The sequence below is a fragment of the Anopheles moucheti genome, chromosome 2 (genome assembly GCF_943734755.1).
Source record: "Anopheles moucheti chromosome 2, idAnoMoucSN_F20_07, whole genome shotgun sequence".
Taxonomy (NCBI): Eukaryota; Metazoa; Arthropoda; class Insecta; order Diptera; family Culicidae; genus Anopheles; species Anopheles moucheti.
The window spans coordinates 103,086,271-103,104,155 of record NC_069140.1 but is presented as its reverse complement, the minus strand read 5'-3'; the positions used below and the strand labels follow the sequence as shown (position 1 = coordinate 103,104,155).

The following is a 17,885-nucleotide window of genomic DNA, read 5'->3' as shown; positions in this document are numbered from 1 at the left end:
CTTTCGTGACAGGATTTGCATCATGACAAGGACAGCTTATTCGCTTAGGGATGGTTCCCCTTTTGTGTCCTGCGGGTGACGGTGAGTGTTGAATGTATCTCCTGTCCGTCTATCTGTCTGCCTCGGAGCGCTAATGCAAGTGCTGGTGCATGTGCACATTGCACTCGACTTCACTTTGCACGCCATAACGCCACCCGATCTGAAGCTCATTTTCTTTTGGGTTGATTTTCTCCGTCACAGATGTACTTCGTGGCAGCCGACCGTCAGGTTGTTGAACAGAATCGTTTAAGCTCAGGGGTACAGCGAAAGAAACACAAATCTGTGCACCAGTGCAATGGATACCTCCAACATATTTTTTTAAAGCATTGCGAGAATTCCGGACACTTGTGGTGAGTTGATCCACGTCTTATTTTTTTGCAAATCAGAGATCCACCGCAAATGCTGCACATTCATATGATTATGCTTGGTGCTTATACAAATGCTTAAAGAAAACTCAGCTCTTCTTAATGCTTACGAGCGACAGCAAATGTGGAAAGTTTTGACCCCCTTTTTTCGTGAGGGTAAGCTTGTTAGAACGTTGCCACAAAAGCTGACATTTCGGGAATGCCAGATCGTCAAGAGGAAACGTCTGGAGAGTGTAAAACCCCAACACACTCAGCCCGACAGCGAGGTTGAAATGAATGTACTTACCGTAGTTAGGAAGGATTTGTCCTCGTTTTTGTCTGCAATGCGCGAACGTGTAACTCGGGATAGAAGAGGAAAAAGGTAAAGTACCAGTAATAATTTGCAGCAACATTTGTGGAGTGCACGGTCCTCTTGATGGAGCAGCGCCTGCGAAAGTTGACGAGAGCTCAGTGTTTTTGGGCTGTGGTAAAGGTTGGGTGGGTTAAGATTTGCATATAAATTTTAATCATCATGCTATGCGACTAGTTTTGTAGCGTAATCCTTATTGTTTGAAGGATAAATGAGTTAGCCAGACAAAGTATACAGTACAAGTATGTGTTCGGAATGTAAAAGCGTGTTTCACGACTATTTATTTTTCAATAGAATGAGATTGTACCGATAAAATCGTGAAATGAACGAATGGTGTATACAATGATTAAGATGCTAAAACATATTGCATGGGACATGGGACAAAGTTGATAAGGATTCCGCGATTATCGCTATTGGTATCGAAATAAACATGAAGGGATTTTTTTTAGTTTGCACTATAAGAAATTTTGTATAATAAGAAAAGTCCTTAAAATTTGGCATTCGTCACGATAGCTTGAAATCTACGTTATGACTAATAAAGACTAGCAGTATTTGTAACAAAGGTGATATCAAAAACGTGAAATATCCAGATCAGGATCGAGGCCTCCGAGGAAAATAATTTTATAAAACTATTGCAGCTCTAAAGGTAATATATTGAGAGTTCAAACGAAGCAGTTTATTTAAACAAGAAATTCTCTTTCTTTCTGATAGAGGAGGAAGGAAGGAGAAAATCGTCTTCCTTGGTGATTGACAGCAGCACTAAAAGTTTGTCTGCAGCTATACATCGCCGTTTCCATTTACAATTCGTAACGATAATGATGATGCCAGCTACCAGTGCAATGAAAATGACGGATAGGACACAATAATCAAGCATGTTCTTTTCGCATAACCCATCCTATTCCCGGCCTCAGCACCCAGCAAAAGAATGTTTACTAGCGAAACCCCAAAAGATGGGTTGCTTGTTCACTCATCGTAATCCATTAACGATTACTGCGTGCGTTGCGCGTGTTAGACTTTTGCGCGTGTTCTCTTTAACTCCAGTAGATATACTCTAGTGGAAGGCGGAAAGATGTGAACACTGTCCAACTTTCGCGTCCACCATGATCATTACCCGATGTCAACCTCGTTACAATATGCCTGCATACATTACAGGCGGGAAACAAGCGGACAGGCGGTGAAATAATGATTAAAGCAAGACGCTTTATAGGGGAAGAAAATGAAAATGGCGGTAGGTTTCTTTTGTTGTTCGATTTTAGCTACTCAGTAACGAGAAAAGATGGTACAGGAGATGGAAATTGACTTTCTTTCCGCCGGAGTATGCTCTTTGCAGTTAACTTTTGAAGGTTTCTTGTGTCAGAGGCATCCCTTGATTTAAGGTGTCGAGAAATTTGCAACGAAGCATGACGTGTCGAAACGTGTTGTGTTGGAGAAAAATGGAAAGGATCTTTCACAGCGTCCCCTTCGTCCGGACGGACCGTGTAATCAGTAGCATTAGTTGCGTGCCAGGAACGCCCCAAAAGGAATTGTTTTAATTTATCTCACAGGCACAACAACCTGCTCAGCTGAGTGCGAGCAAATTAGTGTGGAGAATTAAAAAAATGATGTAAAAATGTCTATTCCTGAGCCTATATTTTCTTCAGGAGAAATAAAGAGCAACAATAGCGTTTGTTTCTTTTCTGCGGAAGCAGAATCAGAAGTAGTCGACCCTCTGACTAAAAGATAGAGACCTGTGGGATTGTTCTTGTGGGATTAATTTATGAATAATTTGAGTAACGTCGTGAAAGCACAGCGGAAGCTAAAAAAAATTGAGCAGTGCCAATAGAGCTCTTTGCTCTCCCGTAAGTATCGGGAGTATCGTGTTTTATGATTATTTTATGATAATTTTGCTCAAAAACCGAAAAAAAATTGAAGAGCGTTACATCGAGCATCAAGGTTTCAAGTAAGGAAAGGAGAAGGTGATACGTTGAATGAGAATTAGAATTGTAATACGAACTAGTTTGACTTACATTGAAAAATATTTTGCGTTTTCCTAACACTTTAACCAAACTGATCAATTGTTATTATTATCCTAAATAATTATTGGTACATGCTTTTTGCACTATACTTTTTCCATCCTTTTTTTCCGCTTCATACTTTTTTTACTTTTTTAAATATTTTTCCAGTACTTACTTTGACTCTAGTATACTTAAGTATAATTATTTGGTTTAAAATCATGAAATTAAAACATCATAATACATCAAAAAGTACATTGCAAGCAGCACTGCAATATTAAAGTAGCACATTAAGTTCTCGTTCTAAGCTCCGTAATCAGAGTTTGTAATCATCAACAGGTGTTAACAATATCCTATTTTCAGTATCCATCATAATCACCTTGAGCCGCATTTGTCAAGTAAAATCTCTAAAATTGGCAACTCACGGTAAGCGTTACCACAAGCAACTCCTTTGTCAGCCCGTGTGGAATCAGGCTCAATCTGATTGTTTGAGAGATTGGAAAGTATTGCCCTTGAGCAATCGAATCAGATCGAGTGCAAATCGATTGCATTAATTTAAATCTGTAACATTTGCTCCGCGCGTATTGCTCATCAATCAAAATTTGTTCCCTCTCTACAGGATGGGAAACAGCAAAGTAAAAATCTACAGCAACAAAATACCGTTCGTCTCTATCAAAGATCTCGCTCCAGGCAATAGGGAAATATTACCGTACACTTGAACGATTCGTGAATACCAAAAATGTGAACGGTAACGTACATGATTAAATTAACTTGACAGCTAGATACAATCCGAAAGCTTGGAAGGAGACTGCTCAGCAGCAGTCTTCTAGTTGGTTGGGGAAATTTACTGGGAAAATTCTTTCCTTTTCGCCACGGAAGCACATGGTATGTGACAGTTTGATTGACAGTGCGTTGAAAAATTTCGCTTCGCTACAAAACTTTACATCTCAAACGCAAGACACATCATCCGTACGAATTGTACATAGTACGGTCTGGTTTAGAGGAACCACCATATCTATGTCCACATGGGTAACTTCTTATGGAATTTAAATGGTATTCCCCTACATATTCTAATGAGATAGTGCAACGGTAACTCTCCGAAGGGAATTTGTTTACGGCCATTAGAACTCGCCCATTTCGTCCACTCATTCATATTCTCATCACAAGATGAGATGGAAATTAGGCGTCTTGTTCTTTTCCCTTCCAAGCTAAGAGTGGCGTGTTGTCCTTCGTCAATTAATGCTTTATTGGATTGCAATAAAGCGTACACACTTTTTGGTTCGTTATCAAAACAGCTCTAAATAAAATTAAAACTCTCCCTTTTTTGTCTGGGAAGACTAAGGAAACTGTTCCAGTCGAATGCTGAACAATGTTGCATAAAGGTCTTGCTTTGAATGGCAAACTCAAACATCTTTCTCAATGCGGGAAATGAGGCAAAAATACAAGACAAACTTCAACGTAAAAGCCAGGCACGCGGTGCCAATTTTGCAAAAGACTCGCATCAAAAACTCTGAATGCCGCCATTCGAGCGAACCGTATTTTCCAACAAAAATGCCTCCCACCCAGCTAACAGCAGCTCACAATGTTGATGAGGATGGGTTTATGGGTGGACTTGTTCGAGGTACCAGTACCTTGTAGCATTCACAGTACAATCAGACATCGGTTGTGGTTTAAAATTGCAGGCGTAAACGAAGGGTGGTTAGCTTATTTTGGGAAATCAGGCAAATGTCCCCGATGTCGCTCCCCCTTGTTATATTACGCAAACCCTGAAGGTCCAATAAGGATGCTTTTTGTTGCCCTCCCGCTGTGTGTTAGTTTAAAAGCATTTTTTGTCCTCTTCCTGTCCATGCTTCGGACGCAGATCCAAGAGGAATCGCTTTCTGGTCCTGATTTGTGCTATCCTCTACATACACACGCACACACCACTGCTGCGATTGTGATTTTTTACGCAAATATTAGTCTTTTAAATTATAAAACACAATCATAAATTAACGGCAAATCGAGGGTGCTCGCTTGGGGTGAATTGAATGCAAAACGTGCGATATGGCAGCAGTAGAGACTTTTCGTAAACGCTGCCCGGACATGGATAAAACAGCAGCACAATTGTTGGCCATTGTGTCTGTTTAGAAAATTTGTTTCCTCCGTCAACTGTCTGTGTGTCTTCCATTGTGTAGTGTTTTATTGTTCCATTATGGCAAGAGAGACATTTTTACGATTCCATTTTTTCTATTGTAGGAAGTCGTTTTTAGCTGCTGTTTCCGGTGCACTGCTAAACAGGCAAATGAGTTTTGGGGGTAAGATTTTTGGCAAATATTATCATTGATTGGGGTTTAAGGAGGCGGTAACTATGATTAGCATTTACTACCTAATTTAATTGAATTCATTGTTAAACGAATAAAGTTAATATTTGATAGTTTGTAAAATTAAACTAATTTACCGAAACTTTGGGTAAAGGTGTTGCAACAATTATCTTGGAAACTAAAAAAGTTTCACTTTGCACTTTGCAATTCAGGCAATTATTTCACGCTTTCACCTGGGCTGTTATTTAATTCTCGTCTGTATTTATCAAACTATAAGAATCGAAACCAATTACAGTGATATAACAGCAATTGAACTAGCCACAGTTTCTACTTGGTATCAACCTGCTGCATTCTTTAGAAATATTCTCGTGAACATCGCAAATATACGGTCCAAAATCACGATTCGACCGAATTTTCACAGGACCAATAAAACAAACTGACTTGAGTTTAACCAATAGCAAAAGATACGCAGCATCTACCCAACGTTACGATACAAAACGTTGTATGGCCATGCTTGTGCTTCACTATGCCATTACCGGAGATTGTCGAACGACCGATACGATTGTACAAAAAGTTCCATTTTCTCAATCACGCGGCATCTGGAACATCCGTGAAAATGGATACGAACATGTACCCATGCAGGTTGCAGTACATGCCGAATCGAATGCATGCAACAACAAAAAAAAACTATATACAAACGGCGAAACATCATTGATCGGATTTTCGCGCCGATGTAGCAGTACAACTCCGGGAGCCATTTATTGGGTGTCGATTTATTTACATGCAGACACAATTGCAATGGGCAAGTTGAAGCTTCTGTCGACTGAAAAGGAACCGTTTATTGTTAACTCTTGCCGTCAATAGGTGGTGTTTTTTTTGCTCTCCTGGAATGGTTGCGTTCAAGCGAGCGAGTGAACAAGGGACAAACATAAAGAAAACATTGAAACAATGAAGCGACTGTAGTAAATCGTTGTATGGCGTGAAATGGAGGAATGAGGCAAAAAAATGCTCAATTGTTGGCTTGACAGTCATGATACAACGTTGGAATTTGGGAAGAAGCCTAGTAAATTTTAAAGCTTCATTCATATTTCAGTTTTAGGTTTTCGTAACATACTAATAAATAATTAAATGCTGTTACTCAAATTATTCTGTAGTTGAAGAACCTAGAGTGAAAGAACCCATTAATACTCCTCTTCTATTGCTCCTAAAACCTGTTATTCTTTTACCAGTCCATTATTCACTATCATCCAAAAACATCATCTTTCATCATCAACGTACTTAAATGGATTGTATCGATTCGAAAAAAACCCTACTCGTTTACTGAAACGGTACTAGAATATTTTGCGTTGGTATCGAGGAAGAGTTAGGCCTCCATTACCCTATTTAATTATTCCGATGCAAATCAAAGCACAATGAGCCAAACCAATTTAAATCTTGTAATAATTTATCATCAGTACACGAGCGAGGGAAAGAGAGTTCAGAACCTGGTTTGGAAGGGTACAGTGCGTCGCAATTCCTGCAAAACAAAACGATGATGATGATGATGATGATGATGCTGATCACGATAATGGTGATTCTGCCATCTACTACCATTGCTCATTTTCGGTAAAACGAATTGTTTAACCTCTGATGGTACTCTATTGCTGTGGCTGCCTGTGTTCGATGGGCCCACAAATGAGCCGCAACAATGGTGGCTTGCGTATAAATGATTATGTGTAGTATTATTATGCTACCGAGGCCATTGCTACCGACGATGGCACCTTCCAAACGCGCGCCCAACGTATGCAAAGTGGTTGTAAAGGCAAAGCCGACCAAACAAAAAAGCATATCACCCCGTGGAAAACACGGAGAACACACCATACGTCAACTTTTATTACAGCATTTCGACCGTAAATGACACATTTTATTGATATAAATTGCAATTGCTGGGTGGTTCTTTTCCCCAAGGGAGAGTAGTCGGCTTTTGTGGTGTCAGTGTCCACGGTGCAACAAATCCTCGAGAGCGGTCCGCTTCCTCTTTTTGTAAGCTATTGAAAGCATCGTGCTGGATGGAATTGAAACATGATTTATGAGTAACCTTGTTGGGATTTTTCGGTTTGTTTTGATATTATCTGCGCAACATTACATGTACACCCGCATAAAAGAGATGACATATCGAAACGTACGATGCATTCTTTCCCACTACAGAAAGGTGTATTGCTGCATCTAAAATAATTAGCAATTGTAAATGGACGTGTCGTTAAAATATTCAAATGTCACGTTCAGCAACGCCGAATTGACCACCGGGTGTCACTTTCCATCGCTTTAGTCGCGGACGGATCAATCAATCCCACTCACAAACCCAGCCTAAATCTCCATTAAATATTCAATCGGTACATGTGCCAGGTGTAATTTTAATGACAACAGTTTGTACTTACACATCACCTTGCTTGCCCAAGCGTGATGACACGGCAAAACCCACCTTCCCCGGTGAACATGGTTTAATGTCGAGTAAACATTGCCACCGGTCAGCTGCAGTGATATTGAAATCACTTACCACTAGTCGTTTTCTTCACACGTTTGCCTCTGTTCAATCGGTAATGGAAACGTCAATTAATGTCATGTTGCGGTGGGTTTTAATCGAGCGGGTGGGTGGACGATAATTTTTATTACTTTGTTGTTACTTTAAGTTTTCCTTTAGGTTAGGATTTGGTGAATATGGAAAGAATAAGACATAAAACGGTTAGGACGTAAGATGATGAACACGAATCGACACAAATCAATTATTACCCTTTATAACTTTATGAATGTATGCAACAACTTGCAGTATGGAAGTACAATTGTACTAATTCGTATAAGGAAACTTTAATGTCATAGAATGGAGACTAAAAATAGTGTTTGATAAACTATAACTTCACAGAAAAAAGGTAAATAAAATAAACATTCAAAAATGTATCATGTAACAACTAATTAAAGATATACAAATTTTTAACAACTTTAGGGAGGCTTCATTTGTAACTAATATTTTTAAAACAAAAAAAAAATGTCGTGAAACATTTATAACATAACAAAACCCACTGTGATTGTAAATAAAGCACTGAAAAAACAACATCTCATCAAATTGGCATCTATAACGGATATAGATAGTGTCAAAAAGCTAGTCCTTGTCAAGAGTACAAGAGATAATTAAAAAAGTAAAACAAAACTTGTACTAAAGAAACGCAAATTCATTCAACTGCTCGTTGTCGTCAAAATGTCATCATACCCATGGTTTCGCCTTGCATAGACTAGTTCAACCAGCCACTCGGTAATGTAACATCTTGTTCCGATCGTTGAACCAAACGGAACGAACCCAAACCGTTTTGCAAGGGATCGATGATCGGAAGGAAAACTTTGACATACGCCACATAAACCATGCATTGACAAGCTCCGCGCAGGAAAAGACCTTGCCCTTCTTGCCTACCTAACGCATTTCGCAATCCCACCTCGCCAGATGGCTTTTACATGTTCATCGGATGGTTTGCAGTGTGAAAGCGGCATCGTTTTGCACATTAGCACTCTCGGCACGTGAAACCGTCGCTTTTGTGGCTTTTGAAGGACGGAAGAACCGACCGAGTTTCTGCCTTCATCGGTTCTTCAACGAGACAGTGTGTTTTTTTTATTTCAATTTCTTCACCTTACCACTGACCAAAGATGTTAGTGCCAAAGGAGTATGTGTGATTTTGCGGTTGAACATTTTTCTTCCAAACCGTGTTGCATTGTGCGAAGTTTTGATAGAAAAAGTTTTTACCCATTGCTCCGTATCCCTCTTTCATCACGGTCCTACAGTGGACATAACAACATACCCGATAATGGTACATGTATGGCCGCATGGCTTTATTGTACTTGTCATGTGTGTGAGTCTGTAGGTTTAAGCTGTTATTTTAGTTCCGCCGAAGGACACAAGGTGGAATTTTATGCAAGATATTTCCAACGGTTTTCTTTTGTAATATTTTTTTCCCGATGCTGTATTTTGCAACCCATTTAAAATAATTTTCTACTAAATAAGTTTAGTTTTAGCAGCATAACATACTATTGAGAGTATTTTCGCTTTTCTCTGGCTCTTTTCTCGAATACTTCTTATTTTCACTTTAAACTTTAGAATTTTCATCGTAGTTGTTCGCAGTGAAATATTAAAATAATCGAGATTCAAAAACATTTATTGTGAATAGCAAGCAGTTCGCCCATAAACAATAATACCCACCAACTAAACCAATCGTTCTAACTTTCCGTAGCCTCGTTTAGTAAACTATTTCAAACTCATTTCCGCCGGCCACCTGTGCACCAGCTGCTGCCAGGTAAGCTCAGTTCCCATAAGTTTTGGTTAAGATGCCGCTTTAGCAAAACGCTCGTCAGCTCACCAAATACACCCATGCCAAATACATCGCAACCATGCCATTCTTGTGACCTAAAAACAAAGCACCATAAAGCCAAAGATTGATTGAACTTTCCGCACCAACCCGGAAGCATTTTACCCAAAGAAACTATCCAAAATCAAAGGATCTCCATCATGCTCCTTTCGGATAACGTCCGCTTTAGAAACTTTCCAGCCCAACACCAACCAAGGAGGTCAGCACACAAATTAGCAACCTGGTGGTTTGAACTCGCCTTCCGATTCCGTCAGCTTTGGGACGTAAATTCCTCGGGTTTATGGGAACATTTTCCCCGCCAGCGAACTTTTCCACAATCGATTGAAGCTTTGATTTTCGGAACCGCTTTGTTTGTTCGGTAGCGTTCACCGTATTGAAGGATTTTTCCCACGAGCTTCAAACATTGGATGGTTGCTTATCGGCTTGCGCTGAAGAAAAGTAAACGTGTCTTACCATCCTTGCCATTCTAGGATCACTTCCGTTTTGTTGCATCCAGAAACTATACTCAAACTATCGATCGTACATCGAATTCATCCTTTTTCCTTTTCTTTGCATTCTTTTTCTTTCCAGTGGAAAATACGATGGGGAGTCGTAACGAAGCTATCACCCGCCGCAGGTAAGTAATGTTTTCAGGTATCCTTATTCTGCGAAGATTGCAAAACAATTGCAGATCAATAAACTTACCGGCGACGAAAGCACAATAGTTTTTTAAACTTTCGTAAAAATATCGGTCAGCTTACGACGAAAATACAATACTTTTTTAACTTTCGTCCAAATATCGGTCAACTTATTATCAATCTAGCCTGGTGAGGCTAATGTGATAAAAGTTTCAAAGCACATGATTTGAATGTGTGCAATATTTCCGTAGTTGTGCTTTCTGTTATTTACGCTAATGTGCGGCTCAAACATTTAATATGGGTTCATAGAAGAAGTGTTCATATATCCGTGATACAAGATGAACAAGAAGTAACGTTCGTAAAATAACATCTGCTTACTCTATAAACTTGCTTAAGTAGGACTATTATTGAAACCATTTATTTCAATTTCAATTGATTTCGAAATTATTGTAACTTAATTCACATATATTCTTAGAACGTCGAAATCTGTATATTAAACATACTTAGTTTGCTTGTCCTTATACATATACCTTGTGATTGAAAATTGTTACAAACAAATCTGACAAAAAAAACTTCCCATTAACTTATATCATTTAGTACTTCAGTTCCTTACCGGTTTGTACCGTTGTTGTCAGTCTCATTTCGGCCTTTCGTTGATTTTATTTACCGGTAAACCTGCGTACGGGGGGTTTGTTCGGATGAGATTTTGGATCGATCCTGTCGTGTGAAGACCTGTGTCTCTATCGAGTACTGCACCGGGCTGCCCCTCACCTCACTTAAGTAACAGATCTAATTTCCGGCCCTACCCTGTAGCACAGCGCGATTTTCCCGGAAGTAAACACCGTCTTATTAGCGTATAAACTATTTACCGTTGCGTGCGTGAAACCTCTTGCCTAACGTGCCCATGAATGATGATGATTCTTCGTGAACTGGCACAGCTCCGGCATCAGGTTGTGTGCAATTCCTTTGCATTATAGATGACTTTGGTTTGCTTGTTCTGGTTCGTTCCAACGGCGAGTGTGCTCCCCGAGTGAATTCAGCATAGGGTGGATTTTCGCAAAATTCAACAATTTCCTAGCGCCCACTGCAAATTATGTTACAGACAGCCGATAGCAGCAACGGTACGAGTTCGATAGGCTTGTAACAAATGTGCTGTGTACAAGATGTCTCACGCTGTCGGAGGGCGTGGAGCGTGTGAGACAGCACGGCAGTGATTCATTGGATTTTCCATTATTCAGCTGTTTGGGTGTATCGATGCACGATCCGCATTTTACAATGCTAGCAATGCGCAACAAAACGAACGCAATATTTGATCTGGAAATGATGTTGAATTATTATTGATTTATAGTAACAATATGCACCCAAATCTCTCCAACGTCGGCGACTCTGGCAACTCTTCCGTGCGGTTTTCGACCACGGCGTCAACCTGATTCAATCAGGTGGAAATTGTCCCGGGCAGAAACGGGCGGACCCCCCGCCATGTCTGCGAAAGCTGGACTACTGTGAATAAATAATGCAAATGGTCAGATGTGCAAGTAAGGAGAACCTTTCCAACGGTGACGGATTATGCCTGGATCGGTGACGGTGTAGTTTGTTAAATATTTAGCACCTACGGAACGGAGAGCGATAGCCGTTAAGCAGAGCCTTGATGGAAACCGCTAATGGAAGATTGCCGAAAATCGGCAATTGACCTGAACCCGAAGCATCACACCAGCTGATAGACTCGTCTCTTGGTCATTAAGGTTTCGTTGTAGTGCTAGTAATTGTGGTCAATTTATTGACGTTAAGCTGGAATCGGAATCGATCAAACAAAAGTTTTATAGCAGCCAAATGCTTCCAAAAAGATCATGATGCAATGTAAATTGGATAAAAAATCGTTCCGTGTACTGCTAGGACGAAAATAATCATTAAAACAACTTCAAAACAAGTGATCCGGCGTTCTATTTGGAGAAAACTGCAAACCAGAGAAGAGTTTGCTGCTCTTTATGTCTTTACAGTTTGCATTTATGCGATGAGCGTTCTTATGGATTTATAAATGCAAATAGTCACGTATCTGCACTTCGTACTGTCTGTACAAGGACAGAAAGTATATAATAATAAAAAGAACGGCACATTCTCCCGGTAGTCATATGTCCACAGTTTCCGATGCAATCGAGAAACAGAACCATAAAAGTAAGCTTTCAACAAGAGTCGCAAGTTGAAAGTAGAAAAAATATGGCAGAAGTATTTTAGTCACTAACGATTATTTCTTAACGTGGCAGGTTGAGCTTTGTGAGGGAATGTTTACCTCACTCCCGATAGCTTGACTTCTACGCTCGTCTCGTACTTATGGGACCCTTGGGAAAGATCAAACTTCGCACGTAGCTTAGTTATGCAAAGCTTTGGCGGGTTGTGTATGTACGACCAGGCGTACATTAAATTCTTCACCCCCGAAGAAATTCGTGAATAATACTGTGTGACGATGGCGAGGCTTTGTGAGAAGTGTTTCCATTGTGCAGCGAAGAATAGTTCATCGTGTACGCTTTGCCGAAACGAAACGAAAACTACTTTCCTTTCCAAAGCCTTCAGCTTCACTTCATCTAGATTTTTCAACCCATAAAAATCGGACAGTATACTTTTGAGCTAAGCCGAGCAGTTTTATATGCTGGCACCGTGGTACAAACCTTTTCAGACGAACGAATGGTGCTTGTTTCGCTTTCAACTGTAAGAAACAAGCTAGATACGGGTCCACTCCTTAAAAAGACGACCTGCTAGAACCTCGACCAGGAAATGAATGAAATTAGCTTCCTTTTGCTCCGGTCTGTCGCTTCATTTGCTTTCCAAAGGCCAAAGTTCTGGCTTCCTTGGTTCCGGTACTAAGCATTATTTCAGGATAAGATACGAACTTTACCACAAGGAATCATACAGTAGAGCAAATGGAAAAAAGGTTGTACGCATTCGTTCCACTGAACTTCCAGTGAAAAGGATACTGAGCTTTAGCTACGATTACATATAGTATAGTTTACCAAGAGAGAGAAACGGAAGTAGACAGGGGAAAAGAAATCAGGTTAATGAACAAGTCGAGAAAATTCGTTTTTTACCTTCTGCTTTCACTTCCACGGGCCTCTTTTCTAGTAAGCACGGCTCGAGTGAACAGGGCAGGTATTAGATTGCATTAGCTAAATTGTGGTCCGACTTTATGGACACCACGGTACGCTGAGATAAACACCTCTTTGAGTTGTTTGTTGACCAGTTTGAAGGGCTATTCTGTGACCAAACTTGGAACAGGAAGGCAAGTTAAAGGTGTTTGTTGTAGAGATTGTTTTGAAGACGCCGGCATATTAAAGCGCCTTAGTAACATCGTCTAAAAAGCTGGAGTTGGTAAATATTAATTTTTTGTTTGTGCTGGAACTGAGCAAAAAAAAGGACTAATTATATAATAAATCAGATGACTACACCTGTTCTCATCTCGTTGTTAAAATGTTTCCATTTTCTGCTTTAACATGCGCAGAATTTTGGAAGGTCTCATGCATATCTTATTTACTACAATTTCTGCTACGCTCGGCGCTTAATGCAGTTTTCAAGTCATTAAGTTTTCTTTCAGCTAGTTTGAAAAAAATTACACATCGTCTCATAAAAACAGCCCCATTTGTCCATGCCCGCACAGTACATAATTAATTGAGTCGGGTGCAGATACTAATCTATCGATTTTCACATAAATTTTCCCGCAATACCTGCTGCGGTACTACTGTTTCAGACATTGAGCGAATAAACAAAACAAAACACCCAATGATAAAAAGGAAATTTAAAAAAATGCAGAAAGAGTTCTGGCCAATGTAAATCAGGCAAAAAGGCGGAAAGCTAATTTATTACAATCACGGCCCCTCGTTTGATGAAACCTGGTGCGGTAAAATATGATTTCTACTCCGTTGGGCTGTGTTTGAGGTGCGCCTCTGTTGACAAACATTGACGTTTTAAAGTAGGTTGGATTTAAAAGAGAAAAAGTCGCTGTAGCAAACACTAGCAAACGCAGTCGGTACGGATCGTGTGGCTATAGGAACTGGTTGGGGTGACAGAAAGAATATTTTCTAGCCAAGGCGGGAAAAGTTGTTTTCCCGCAGGAAATAATAAAACTTATCACAAATATTTATAGTTTGTCGCATAGGAAGAGCAATGGACTTAAGAATAGTTTTACCTCAGCTGCAGCTTGTCATACCAATGAAGAGTAAATGGAACATTAAAACAAGTTCAGCCAGTGGCCTGAAGCGTGTCTTTTAGCAGAGCTTATGTCATTGCACAGTTTGTATACCTTCCGTTTCCCTGCCTTGGGTTGGTGAAACAGGAGCATGCAAAACAATTTTCTTCTCTGCAGCTAGCAGAGATCGTCTAGCGCGTGCTGTAGAAAGAGAAGACGATAACAATATTCCATAAGCCGATAATAATTGCCCGTTTAAGCGCGTTGACAATCGTTGCGATAGACATGGGAAGTTCGTGCGTTGGAAAGAATTCCACTATAATAGTTGATCGTGATATGACAAATGATATAAGTAAATTTGTTTCGGACTATGATTTTTCTTATTATAGTATGGAACAAGTTTATGGGTAGTATGGATTAAACAAAACTATGTGCTCAGGATGCAGGATAATCGTGGTAAAAACTAATTTTGAAAATGTTGAATTACTGAAACAGTTTAAAAATCTGTTTTGCTTTGGTTTTTAATCGATTTGTATAGTTTTTGAAAATGAAAAAATCGATTATCAGCACATATTTTAACAATGCAGTTGTGTTGTGTAGCACAAATAAGTAAAAAACGTACAAAAAACGGAATTAATTTCAAAGTCTACCCGTCTATTTCACTGTTCACATATTGATTTTCGAGTTTGCATTGTTGTGCTCTAAACTAGAGTGCTCATTCTATCCCTGAATGGAACGCAAAGGTTAAAACACTAGCATAATACATGGGAAAGTTTCAATCACTACAGGTGTAACCTTTTTCTACGGCGCCGTTAATCGTTCTACGGTAGGTCATGCCAATTATTAGTAGCCAACGGACCGAACTCAGGATAATGGAACACCTAGACCTGATCCTGATGAGACCTACAAACTTAACAGGAACATGGGAACACAATGGAAAAGGGACTAGTAAGCTGTGCTGTGCTGCCGTGCTTTTCCATGAAAAATAGATCCCATGTACAATGGGTTGGTGGCTATTTTTTGGAAGTAAATTTTTAATCCACCACGAAAGCCAACACTTTATTGGATGCTATAGTTTACGGATGGTTGAATAGCGAGCGAAGAATGGATAGTGGTGGAGCTGTAATCCTTAAAAGTAGTTGTTTGATATATTACCTATCTTGTATGATATATATACCTATGATATATATACCTATCTTGTACAGGTTCATCAATTTAGGTTGAAATATGATTTTGTACTATAAATACTTATCACTAGAAGTGTGGATATATTTTTCAGACAACATCGAAACGGAAAACGAATACTCATTCCATTACCAAATTCACTTAATGCCCTTTATCAATTTCTTTTGTTTTAGATTGTGGTCTTCCCAGTGCAAAAGGCGGAACTGAATAACAAAATCTTAATAGCATTTCCCATTGCACAAAACAACTTTCCCTCTTTCTACCTGCATCACGATGCAGGTGTATAATTTCATTAAATTTTCAATCCACCGAGCAGTAGAAAAAGAAACCGAGACGACTACAAGCAAAATCCTCATTCCAGTTTCTACAGTGCACTACACCTTTTCCTTCTATGTTAGTGCTCGGGCAATCTACCATCAAGTGGAAAATTGCACTAAACCGAAGGTAAGGATTTTTTTGCATCTCGTTCCGATAGGGTTACATGAAACAAAAACACACGAAATGGGGCCAATTTTCGTCCCCCGTTATCTTCCATTGTTCCTCTGTTAGGGTAGAATATCAGTGGGAAATGTAGCAGCTGGGCTAGCCAATGCTACCTGACCTGTAGAGGATGGTTGTTAAGCAAGCCCATCTTGAAGGTGTTGGTGTGAATGGCGGAGGGATGAATAGTTCCGGCCGCAGCTCTGTGAAATGACCAGTTGGGAAACCTTTAAAGCAAATACAATCAGTCTCTCTTCCTCCGAGCTAGTTAAAATAGATTACGCATTCCCGTTTTTACGCTTCTTATTTTCGCAAAGGGTATTTTTGATACAAGAAATCGTTTTGATGAAGCTACTGAATTCGAAAGTGGAAGATGATACAGGATCAGTTATGAGATTCATATTTTGAATAATGGTGATGAGTAAGACAAATGAAAAAAAAAAACACTAATGGTAGTTATTTCCTGGAATTTATTTAATGGCATTGGCATTGTTTATTGTTGCCTATTACTGTTTCATGAAACTATCTAATTGTTCTGTTTTTTTTTTGAATATTTTGGATTACCATCACGCGAATCAAGCTCGGTATCGGTACAAAAATAAATGTTACTAACTTTATGAAATGTTTTAAACTGAACGTAACTTAAAAAGTATCATTTGCATCAGTCACTGCAAGACTGCAATAAATTATTTGCAATTATACCTTTGCTGAAGAATGATTCATTCACTTAGAGGAAGCAATAAGCATAAATTTCTTTTTCTTTGCTGCAATAGATCTCTCTACAAATAATCTATTCTGACATCTTTGTTTCTTGTTAGACTTCAGTATACGCATGGTTACAAAACAACTGTAACACGTTTTTTACGTGCAATCGCTTGACTGGTTCAAGAAACTTTCAACTGACAGTAGAAAAACTACCAACTCTTGAAGACATCGGAGTAAAGCTTACCAGACTAAATGAACCAGCATATTTTGATCCCTCTCCATTGGAAAGTGAAGTGAAAAATGATTCTCGTTTCACACCCTGTCCTGCATTATCCTTGCGATACGATCAATACGTTTGCTTTCCCAACCGATTTCAACCACACTCATTGCAACCACCGTTCTGTATGAAAATAGATGTTTCGCTCGAACAATGACAGCCTTTCATTGTCTCGTCGCTCTGCAGAGAATGCGAAGGAAACACCAAGATGATGCTCGGAAAAGTGAACGGAGTTCCTCCGCAAAAAGTCAATTATTTCAATCGAATGCACCACTTGAATCGGTTAGCGTAACGGTTTCGTTCCGTTACGGGGTTTTGGTTTTGTGGTTCTGGTTTTCAGTACGATCGATTGCCCACCACCACCGACAAAGCATCTTTTTCGCGTGTCCATTTTGATAGATGATGGATAAGGAAATTTGAGAAGAAAATATTAGGCAGGGAAAACGTAGTACCGCAACAAGGGTTTGCTTTAATAGGGAACAAAATAGAATGTCTGCGGTAAGGAAACCAATTTGTGGATAAATTGTTTAGTATATTGAAATGAATCGGACAAATCGATGGAGCTTTAGCCATTCAAGCTATACCAGTTATAATCGAAAAAAAAATACCCTTTTAAGACTGTCTAAAGAAACCAACGCGATTTTACTGCAATAATATGGAAACATTAAAACGAACGATTATTGAATCCATTTTGCCGTCATCTTCAAAAATTCCTTGTTGGGAAAATTGAATTTTAAATTTCATCATTTCAATGCAAAATTCTTATCTGGGCAAGATGCTACATCAACACCATTATTGTTCGCAGCTGACTCTCTTTCTTTCTCTCTCGCCCACATCCAACACAAGAAGCAGAAGTATTTACAGATTTCATTAGTGTCAAATTTGCGGATGAAATGACAATCGCTTTGCCATAATGCTTCTTGTTCCTGTGTCAAAATAAGATATTTTCCGGCCAACTAGGTTACAAACGATCTGAGATCGCGACCGGAAACGGCAAATAAATAAAAGCCTTCTG

General features: G+C 39.4%; 1 protein-coding gene across 1 annotated transcript in view; it reads left to right on the top strand.

Annotated features, from left to right (window-relative positions):
• The window catches only part of LOC128299573 (uncharacterized), a 309,911-nt gene that overhangs the window by 24,524 nt on the left and 267,502 nt on the right, over positions 1-17,885 (top strand). The window contains exon 2 of the mRNA XM_053035576.1: positions 10,003-10,048. Coding sequence (XP_052891536.1) covers positions 10,003-10,048 — 46 coding nt within the window. The remainder of the gene's footprint in view (positions 1-10,002; positions 10,049-17,885) is intronic.